The 10,804-nt window shown below is 50.2% G+C and overlaps 1 protein-coding gene across 1 annotated transcript; it reads right to left on the minus strand.

The window, feature by feature from the left end:
• Positions 1 to 328: 328 nt before the first annotated feature.
• LOC128903283 (olfactory receptor 14J1-like) lies at positions 329 to 10,166 on the minus strand (the record flags this gene model as incomplete). The annotated part of the gene is made up of 2 exons (XM_054187300.1): positions 329 to 373; positions 9,705 to 10,166. Coding segments are annotated over 2 exons (507 nt in total), but the record flags the coding sequence as incomplete, so codon positions are not given.
• Between the last annotated feature and the right edge of the window lie 638 nt (positions 10,167 to 10,804).

Raw genomic sequence — 10,804 nt, forward strand, 5'->3', positions numbered from 1 at the left:
CTTGGCCTTCCTGACCCCATCCCTACGCTCTTCCCAGGATACCTGTCCCTGCTTCCACTGCCTGTGCATTTCCTTCTTGCCCTTTAGTTTGACCAGCAGGTCTCTGCTCAGCCATGCGCATTGCTCAAGGCTTTATCCATGGGGATTATCTCCACCCCAGCCACACCCAGTGCACTGAATCTCCCCTTCCATATCATTCCTGGTCGCATCTCTGTCTCATTCCCTGTCCATTGCAGACCAACCATCTGCAATATAAATGTGGGCACCACATGAACTCCTCCTGGGGCCTTTGACAAGCACTTAGACCTCAAAGAGCAGAGAGGTGCCTCTAGGAGGTCCTCCTCTTCCCAAGATATGCTTCCTCAACTGGTGTCTTTAGGACACATGAGTGGTAAATGGAGCTGTCAACCAGCTGTCAACCAGCTGCCAACCAGCGCCCCCAGATCCCTTTCTGCAGGGCTGCTTTCCAGCCACTCCTCTTCCAGCCTATACTTGTGGCCACCATTATTTCATCCCAGGTGTAGAATGCACCATTTGTTCTTGTTAAACATGCTGAGAGTTGCCTTCTCTGGGTCACGGACACAGGTGCTAAACCGAACAGGGCCCAGGAGCCAGCATCCCTGTGCTGCCCCACAATGCCCCAGTATGTCCCAGTACGTACCCTCAGTAAGTCCATGCTGACTGCATTTGAAGACAATTTTTTCTTTTTGGTGCCAAGAAATGTCACCCAAGAGGACACTAACTGGTGGCACACTCCTCACCAACGTGAGCTTGTACAGCCAGTGAGTTGTTCCCTGAATTGCATTTTTGGCCTCATTCAAAGCTGGGTGCAACACTTGCTTGTCCTCTCTCACAAGAGACCTCTGCTAACCCAATGACTTTTCAAAAGGGATATCCCAAAGAAATGTCAATCTTGTTCTGTAACTTCACTACCACTATTTTGCCTGTAATCCTACGTACATAATTTCTCTAATCTTTCATACATTTTCACCTGTCCAAATACAATGACCATTTCTAAAGTCATCTTTCCAGGTGCAGACTGTCTAGACAGGGGCCTTTTCTATTATATTCCCGTTTTCTCCTTCCCTTACTCTTTCTTCATTCAGGTTCCTGTCACCCATCCAGCTGCTGCTTTGAGCTTCACATGGTTAAAGGTCTCCCCGTCTTTCAGTAGTCTAATTATCTCCTGTAGCCAACTCTTTAACTATGTTTATATCAACCTTTCTGTACCTACCTATCTAAAGCATTTCTCATAAGATTACCCCTTGCAGAAAAGCAACCTCATTAGAGGCAGCATGTACTTAGCATATGGCCGCAGAGGGTGTTTTATTGTTTATCAAACACGATCCGACATGATCAGGCTTTACTTTTCTTTGCTTGCAAAGAGGAGAAACCCTTCTGTGCCTGGGTGCAGCCAGGTCTCTAAGGAGAGCCAGAGGGAGCTGGTGCAATGGAGCTGTAACATCCAGCTGCAGAGATCGGCGGCAAAGTCTGATGGAAGGAAAATGATGTAAATCCCAACTGGGCAATGACAGAAATAGTGGGGTTGGGGTGGGGGTGAGGAGCAAGGATGTCCACACAGTGTCAGACCTCAAGGGACTGCTTTTCCTAGCCATCCAGACCTCCTGAGGAGACCCTCTGGATCAATATCAGTTGCAGAAGACTTCTATCACCTTTTCAATAGACTGAAAAGTAAAATAAAAGAAACCCTTTAAACTAAAAAAAAAATAATTTATTAGGTTCTGATTGAAATCTTCCTTCTTAACTACACTATGAAAGAACTCCAATTAGCTGTAGAAGTCTTGAAGACTTGAAGGAAATTGAAGGAAGAGAAATAGGTCTTTAGGGCTTTCTGTACTTCAATGAGCCCCATGGTGTATTTAGCTCTGAGTCCACGAACCTCAGATACTGAGAGAAGATTGAAAACACTGCTCAAGAAGTCAGAGGCAAAACTCAAAGTACCTGGAAGCATTAATGGGCCCCACTGAGGGCCACTACTGACAAAGTCTCCCCATGGACTTGTTAGAGGAGATAGCTGGAGGCTGTGATTGCAGGAAGGCAAAGGCACAGTGCAGGTGGCTGTAAAGCTGTTGCTTTGTTTGATGAAGCAGAAGGGCCAAACCTGACCCTCAGGCCCTGGGAAGGCAGATCCTGCCCCTCAGGTGTGGCTCAGGGCTCTTCCTGGGGGCAGTGGGGTGTGAGGGTGAGCAAGGCCAAGGGTAGGGAGACTGTGCAACACCTCCCTCCTTCCCCATGCAACCGTGAAGCAGAAACCAAGTCCAGAGCCTCAAAATAAAGTTTCTTCTGGTAGGCCTTGGTGGCAGAGGCAACTGCCATAGCCAAGGGGACAAAGACCTTGGTACTGTTGGGCTTTTTAGCCTGGCCAGAGCCCTAGGCCACCTCTACTGCAGAGTGACCATCACTGTCCCATGCCTGTGCCTCTTTCCTTGTAGGCTGCAGGCACCCATCGTGCTTTCCCACATCGCTCTCGCCCCGGCATTTCCATATCTTTTCTGATGTCTCTCCACTCTCACCGGCTGTTCCTTGAAACACAAAGCCATGGGCTAATACAGACTCCCTCTGGGTGACCTCTTGCACCACAGTGCAACCCTTTGGGTGAGATTTCTTTTTCCTCACATGCAGTCCAAACCTTCCAAGCTGCAGTTTCTTGAGGTTTCCTTCTCTTCCTACTACCAAGAAAAGCTCCACCGCCTCTGAAGCCACCCTTCAAGCAGGTGCAGGCTACTCCTAGAGAGCCCTGGGCCTCCACTTCAAAAGGTACAGAAGCCCAGCTCCCTCAGCTTCTCCACAAAGGCCTCAAACGCCATCCTGGCCAATGTCCTTTGGAGCTTCTCCACTTCCTCCTCCTTCCTTCAGAACAGAGAGCCTCACACACAGACACACTAGACCAGATGTGTCCACAACAGTGCTGGGTCAAGGGGGATGATAAGTGCCTTGTCTGGGTGGCCGTGTGCCCCCTAATGCAGCCCTGTGTGCAGCTAGTCCAGTTCACGGTCCGCATGTACCACTGGCTAAAGTTGCATCCCTCGTAATGCCCAGGACCTTCTCCTCTGGGTCAGTCCTCGGCCAGTCAGGTCCCAGCATGCCCTCATCTCTGGGGTGATCCTGCCCCCAGGAAAGGCCTGGCCACTTCTGCTTGTAAAACTGTGTGAGTTTTCCATTTGCTGAGTCCCAGAGTTTATCAGGGTCCCCCAGGAATGAAGCTCCATTGGGCCAGTCGTTCATGTGTGCCTGCAGATGGCTCTCCCTGACATGTGCTGCCTCTGACAAGATAACAGCATGAGGAATCGCAGGACACTACAGATAATCAAAGGAGGCACTTGATCAATGCCATTGTTCACCAAGGTACACATTCCCATGGTGAGAAGCTCGGAAACACCAAATGAAAGTACAAAGGAAGCCAAACTAGGACCATGGAGGAAAGGGTAAACAGAGGTGGGCTATTTGCATGGGAGGGTACAGGGATGGTCAAGGGGAAAAACTTTTGAGTGGGGAAAGAGGGAAAAAGAAACGGTGAAACAATGGAAAGGATCAGGGCTGTTTGGGGGGACCTGCCAAGCAGCCCTGCATCTGAGCAACCATGCCTGGAGTGCGACAAGAAAGTCCCTGATCGTCTGACCACACTTTCTGGTTGACTTCCACGGTCACCAGGAACCTGACTGATTTCCCTCCCCTCATGAAGGAAAGATGGTGGATTGAAACGCAGAATCATTCATGCTGGAAGGAAGCTGAGGAGATCTCTAGACCACCCTCCTGCCCACAGCAGGGTCAGCTATGGGGTCAGACCAGGTATCTCAGGGCTTCCTTCATTTTGGGCTTGAAAAGCTCCAAGGATGGAGATGACACAAGCTCTCTGGGAAATCTCCTCCAGTGTTTGACTGTCTTGACAGGGATAAAGTTTTACTCATTTGTTTCAGCTGATGCCATTGGCCCTCATGCTCCCATCACACACAACAGTGAAGAGCCTTTGTCATGGTGACAGCCAAGAAGATGTGGGAAGGCTGATATTAGGTCTCCCCAAAGCCTTCTCTTCTCCAGGCTTTGCACCTCTGCAGCAAGGTGGCCAATGGCTTTCTGGGCTGCACTAGGAAGAGCACTGCCAGCAGGTCGGTGGAGGTGATCCTTCCTCTCTACTCAGCCCTGCTACAATTTGTCTTGCCCATTTCCCTCGGTGTTTGCTACCCTACTACCTTCACTTAGAGGTGGTGGTAGGGCTTCAGGTTAGTGGCTGTAAATAGGGTAAAGGCCTCTCATGAATGTTTTCACAGTCAGTGTCACAGAAGTCTAAACATCCTCTGAACAGACCTTACCTCTTCAAACCTTCCAACCCCTACTGTTCTGCGATGCTGATTCTTTGATTCCATTGTCATTGCCCAGAGGGGCTACCACAGATGTAGACTGCTCCAGGGCAGGTATTGATATTTAGGCCGATCAATGATGTTGTTGCTTTAATGTTTTTTTGTTGTGGTATATGCTGCTGTTGTTAGGGAAATCACACAAACACTTGAAGGACAACGGAAGGGCTACCACCTTAGTGGCCCGCCAGTGAGCTGGCTCCTGTTTGCCATTGTCTCACTGTCACTGGTCAGGGTGTGGTGTAAAAGGTGCTGAGCAGAGCAGGACAATCACTTCTCCTGGCTGTGCTCCTGCTCATACAGCCTCAGATGCTGTTGGCCGCCTTTGCTGCTGGCTCTTGTTTGGCCTGATAAAACTCAAGGAGCCCCAGGGCCATTTCCACAGAGCTGCTGCCCAGCCACGCAAAATGATCCAAAATGGATCAGAGCAGCCCTGCTCTGACATCAGCCTGGTCTCTCAACATCCTTGGATTCATCCTGTCTGGTCCAATGGACGACCAAAGGTTGACCTAACCCATGTAGCCCCTGACTTGATCTGCATCCACTGCTGGATTTCGCATGGGGTTCTGCCTCTTAAGCACACAGACCTGGGAGACCTTGCTGGTGAAGACGCAGGCCAAGAGTACCTGGTACCTATCCACACCTACTCTCTGCAAATTCAGCCGTGACCACACATTATCTTTGTTTATTCTTTAGGTGTTCCTGAAGGAGTAACTGCTCATTGTTGTGCCCTTCAAATCCCTTGCAAGTGTCAAGTCTATGGGAGCTTTGGCTTTTCTAAAACCAACCATATTCCTCAATTCCTCCTTTGTTTTCATCCTGGCATCCACCTCTTCATGCTTCCTTTTTTCTCTGGGGCTTCCCCATGAGTGTCTTGTTTCCCCCAGCTCTTCTTCTGGTAGCTCTGCTTGTTGTCCTGACAATGGGTATGACCACACTCTCGCACTTGAAAGACGCTGTCCTTGCAGACCACTGTACTGCAGACCCTCTGCTGCCCTTCTGTGCTGCTCACACGGGCTCCCCACAAAAAAGTCAGAAGACTAGGCCAAAGTCTGCTCCTCTGAGGTCTGTCATCTGCATTCTTCTATTCTCCTTCTCCTTGGGAGGTGAGACCCCACTATTTCACGGTCACGGCACCCAAAGCTAGCACTGTTTTTTACGTGAAAAAACAACATTTCCACTAGTTGAAAATGTCCATGGTGTTGATATCTTGTGATTCAGGCAGACGATGAAAATTATTGGCATGCCCAAAACTGGACAGAGAAGAGCCTCATGAAGTTCAGCAAAGGGAAAAGCAAGCCCTGGACCCAGGGAGAGATAGTCCCCTGCACCAGTGTAAGCTGGGGGCTGAGTGACTGAGAGCTTCTCAACACTTTGGCATAGAAGGACCTTTGTGTTCTGAGAGACAAGCAGCTGACCGAGAGCCAGCAGTGTGCCCTTGCAGCAAAGCAGGCCGACAGCCTCCTGGGTGCGTTAGGAAGAGCGGTGCCAGCAGGTCGCGGGAAGCGATCCTTCCTCTCTACTCAACACTGGTGACGCACTTCTGTGGTGGTCAATAATTTACATTTACTTCAACTTCATTAACTGTTCTGTAACTCCACATCCTTGTGCCCTTGAAGTCCAGGGGAGCTCTGGCTTTTCTAAAACCTCCCTTATTTCTAAATTCCTCCTTTAATTCTTCATCGCCCTCTCATATGCTTCCTTTTCCTATGGAGCTTCCCCATGGGGAGACGCCACTATTTCCCAGGTGAGAACCCTGGCAAGGCCAAAGGCAAAAGGACCTCTGAGGTCCAGCGTCTGCAGTCTTCTGTTCTGCTTCCTCACTGCCCTGGAGTGCTGGGACCCCACTACTTCAGGGTCACGACAGCCAATCTTCACGTCTCTGACCAGCTCTTCCTGCATTGCAGGTATCACATCAAGGTTGGCATTATTTTTGTTGGCCCATCTGGCAGCTGTGCTAAGACGTTGTCCTAAGACACTCCAGAAACCACCTGGACTGTACGTGCTGCTGTGCTCCTCTTTCAGAAGCTGCCAGTATCATGGCAGTCCCCAGCGAGACCCAGGCTCGTACAGCCAGACGCTTCCCTGGGATCCTTCAGAAAGACTATACCCTCTTCCTCATCCTGACTGTGGGTTCCTTATCTCCCACCATGACAGGACACTTCTACTGGCCTCTCCTCTCACCCTCCCCCACAAAGGCTCACCAAACTCTTCACCTGCCCCAAGGAGTTGCGCCATACATCCAGTTAACGGCTTCACTTTCAGGAAACCCCACTCCTGATCCTTCCAGCCTGTCTCTCCTGAAAAGCCTGTAGCCATCCATTGCAGCACCCCAAGCTGTGTGCCTTGTCCCACCACGCCTTGGCAGTTCCTCTGTCAAAGTCAAAAAGCACAGGCTCTCTCTCAACTTGTCTCTTCCCCTGGCTGAGAGTTTTGGTGCACATCTGGGCTGTGGCACCTCAGGTGTAGCTCCAGGCCAAGCTCGGACGTCTCTTAAAGGAAACCTGGTACCAAGCATTGAAGACCTTCTGTGTGCAAAGGCTTTGCTTCACGGCAGAGACACGGTCAAGTGGACGGCACCTGGAAGCTTGAAGCTGAAATTGGATGTTGATGGTGAGCAAAGCCTGCTGTCTGCAAGAACAGAGAGAAACAGGGCTGGGAAGGGCGGCCCTGGCAAGAAAGAGGGTTTTTGTCAGTGGTGTCTCTGCAGCCCTCAAGGGCCTTTGACAAAGGTGAAGGTGATCTCCATGAATGACAAGGTGCTGCTGACAGGTCCCCCACGAGATTTTTTTGCCTGTTCCTTGACTGTATTATGAAGAGGGCGAGTAAATGTTGGGCAAGAGAAAAAACAGCACTTTGAGAGTGCAACACATGAGTGGAGACCCTGGTGTGATGTGTCTTGTGTTCTAAACTGCCTCACATCTACTGCATGGAGAAGGGAGAGACCTTGCCCCACTGCAGTGGCAATCAGTCACTTGTGTTATGAAAATTTGCAAGTGGCCCGTGCTGACCGAGCAGAGAGGCTAGGACACAAAGTACAGAGGTGCATGCGTAAATATTTAGTCATGCGCATGAGGTGTCCGAGCTCAATTGGGGTACCTCAAATGCGGTTAAACACAGGGTTCTTATGCCATTCAAGCATTCAGGTACCTTATTATTTGACTAATGACTAACTAACACACACACGGAGTACCAATTCCTAATCACAGTAAAACTGCACAAAGTAGCTATATCTCTGCAGCTCCATCAGCCATCAGCCTTCTCGCGGCTTGTCTATTGATCCAGACGTCCCCGGAGTTGGTCTATTGCTAATTACTTGTCTGTGATGCTGGACACTGGGAGAGTTTCAAAGGTGTGTAAGAGGGACGAGGATACTGGCATTATCTCGGTTCTCCAGGGGTATCTTTTATCCTTCATGGACAGCTGAATGATTCTGAGAAGTCCTTATTTTGAGGGCAGGGCTGTTCTTCTGCTCCTTGTGATGAGCTGACCTCCTTTAACTCACTTACCCAAGCACGATAAATCAGTACACAATGGGAGCTAGCTAGATATATATCTTAAGAAAGTCAATTCCTTTTCATACGATAAAGACTGATGGGCATAACAGTTAGGGAGGTAGATTTTGATAACCTTGGATCAGAGGATGTCTGTGGCCAGGTGGGTCCTGCAGAGAGCTTTTTGGTGGTCAAGGATCACCTCTTCGTCATCCAGAATGGTCCATGCCAACATGCAGGAAGTCATGCCAAGGTGTCAGGAGGCTGGCATGCATGAGAAAAGAGCTCTGAGTAACATCAAGCCTGAAGAGGAAGCACAGAGAAGGTGGAAGCTGGCTGCCTTCCAGCCTCCAGGGTTCCGTGGTTCTGTGCTGGAGTTGAACTTTCGGTTTTCCTTTTTCCTCTTTCCCCTTCCCAAGTTCTTTTCTTTAACCATTGTCGTAGATTCCTCTACAAACAGCCCAGCTTCTCTTTCCCCACAGGCCCTACATTTGCTTGCTTTGTGCCCTCTCTACGGGGCACAAAGATGTTTCTAACATAGCTGTCGTGACAATTCCTCTGCTGGACAGTACAAAATTAGGAATGTCTTTAATTCCCTGTAGTGCCCTGCAACTCCTCGTGCTGTTATCTTGTGCTGATGCATCACCACAACCATGGTGAGCTGCCTGCACGCAAACATGAAGAACGAACAAAATGGATCTTCAGTCCAGGGGGACCTTGGGAAATTCTGGGAGTCAGCCAGAAGAAACTGCTTAAGTTTTACAAAGAGAAGTGGCCAGTCCTGCATCAGGGGGAAGAAAAACACCGTATTACAGTGCCAGGTGGGACGTGACAGGATGAGCAGTGACCTTGAGGAGAAGGGCCCACGCATTATGAGGGACACCACATGAGGCAGTGGCGCATGCTGACCATGAACGAGGCCAGCTGCACACAGGGATGGATTAGGAGGAGAGGGCTACCCAGACAGCTTGACTTTTCATGCCCTTTCAGTGAGCCGTGGTGTGGCCACACCTGGACATGTCTGTCCCTCTGTGGGAATTCCTGCTGTAGACAGGTGGGGAGGAACGGGAGAGTGCCCAGAGGAGGTCTGCACATGGCCTCTGCTTGAGGCCCCAGACCCCATCCTTCTGACCTCTGCCATCCCAGCACAACCCCAGGAACATGCTGTCCCTGGAGAAACACCAGCCTCTCCAGACAGCTCCAGATTCCCCTCCCACAGGATGGGTGGCCTTTATGTCATCTGTGTGAAGGGCTGGGGTACGTCCCTCAGTTAAACCCACGATCTTACCTCTCACCAGACACCGACTGGTGACTCCTAAATCCAGTCCAATATCTCTAAAATGTTACAAACGGACAGTCAGCTTTTTATTCCTGGACACATGGAGGAGGAAGAAGACCTTCAGGGGTGAATTTCCTCAGGCATGTTTGGAGAAAGACCCCAGCATTAAAGCACTGCACCAGGGAGATCTTGATTGTTAACAGAGACTCTGTGAAAGAGGCCAGCTCTGAGCCACTGTGAAATACATTTTTAGAAGGGAACCAGGTGAAACTAAGACGTAAATGTCTCAGGTGTAGTGACACAAGTGAAACCTTTGTGTAGGAGCATAAAAACCATAAATGACAATATCAACAGCAATGATGAGAAATGTAATCATTAAAAACACAAAGCCAATAACAAAACACACAAAAAAGCAGATGGAATCAAATAGTGCGGGAGTCATTTGTGGAGAGAGGTGGAACATTTCTCCCTCTTGAAAAAAATCCATGAAATCAGATACCTAATGGCCTCCTTGAGCTCCTGGTTCCTCATGCTGTAGATGAGGGGGTTCAGTGCTGGAGGCAACACTGAGTACAGCACAGCCACCACCAGGTCGAGAACTGGGGAGGAGATGGAGGGGGGCTTCAGGTAGGCAAACATGGCAGTGCTGACAAACAGGGAGACGACGGCCAGGTGAGGGAGGCACGTGGAAAAGGCTTTGTGCCGTCCCTGCTCAGAGGGGATCCTCAGCACGGCCCTGAAGATCTGCACATAGGACAGCACGATGAACACAAAGCACCCGAAGGTTAAACAGGCACTGACCACAAGAAGCCCAACTTCCCTGAGGTAGGAGTGTGAGCAGGAGAGCTTGAGGATCTGGGGGATTTCACAGAAGAACTGGTCCAGGGCATTGCCCTGGCAGAGGGGTAGGGAAAATGTATTGGCCATGTGCAGGAGAGCATTGAGAAACCCACTGCCCCAGGCAGCTGCTGCCATGTGGACACAAGCTCTGCTGCCCAGGAGGGTCCCGTAGTGCAGGGGTTTGCAGATGGCAACGTAGCGGTCATAGGCCATAATGGTGAGAAGACAATACTCTGCTGCAAGAAAGAAGACGAAGAACAAGAGCTGTGCAGCACATCCTGCATAGGAGATGTCCCTGGTGTCCCAGAGGGAATTGGCCATGGCTTTGGGAAGAGTGGTGGAGATGGAGCCCAGGTCAAGGAGGGAGAGGTTGAGGAGGAAGAAGTACATGGGGGTGTGGAGACGGTGGTCACAGGCGATGGTGGTGATGATGAGGCCATTGGCCAGGAGGGCAGCCAGGTAGATGCCCAGGAAGGTCCAGAAGTGGAAGAGCTGCAGCTCCCGTGTGTCTGCGAATGCCAGGAGGAGGAACTGGGTGATGGAGCTGCCATTCGACATTTTCTTCCCCTGGGCTTGGAGACCTGTGAATGGAAAGAAAAGCAGTGAGAAGTTAGGGAAGATTTCTCTCAAACTAAAGTATTCAATTGGTCTTAGAAACCCACCAAACTGGCTCTCGCCTTTCAGGAAGACCTTTTGCAGGTCCTTTTTGTACACTCTGGTTGGTGCTGGCTGATAGTCCACTGGAGAGCTGAGATCTCTGCAGGATTCAGTCCTGCCCTACAGCCATGGGTAAAAAGGAACACGGGGTGATCTTA

The sequence above is a fragment of the Rissa tridactyla genome, unplaced genomic scaffold, assembly GCF_028500815.1.
Source record: "Rissa tridactyla isolate bRisTri1 unplaced genomic scaffold, bRisTri1.patW.cur.20221130 scaffold_29, whole genome shotgun sequence".
Taxonomy (NCBI): domain Eukaryota; kingdom Metazoa; phylum Chordata; class Aves; order Charadriiformes; family Laridae; genus Rissa; species Rissa tridactyla.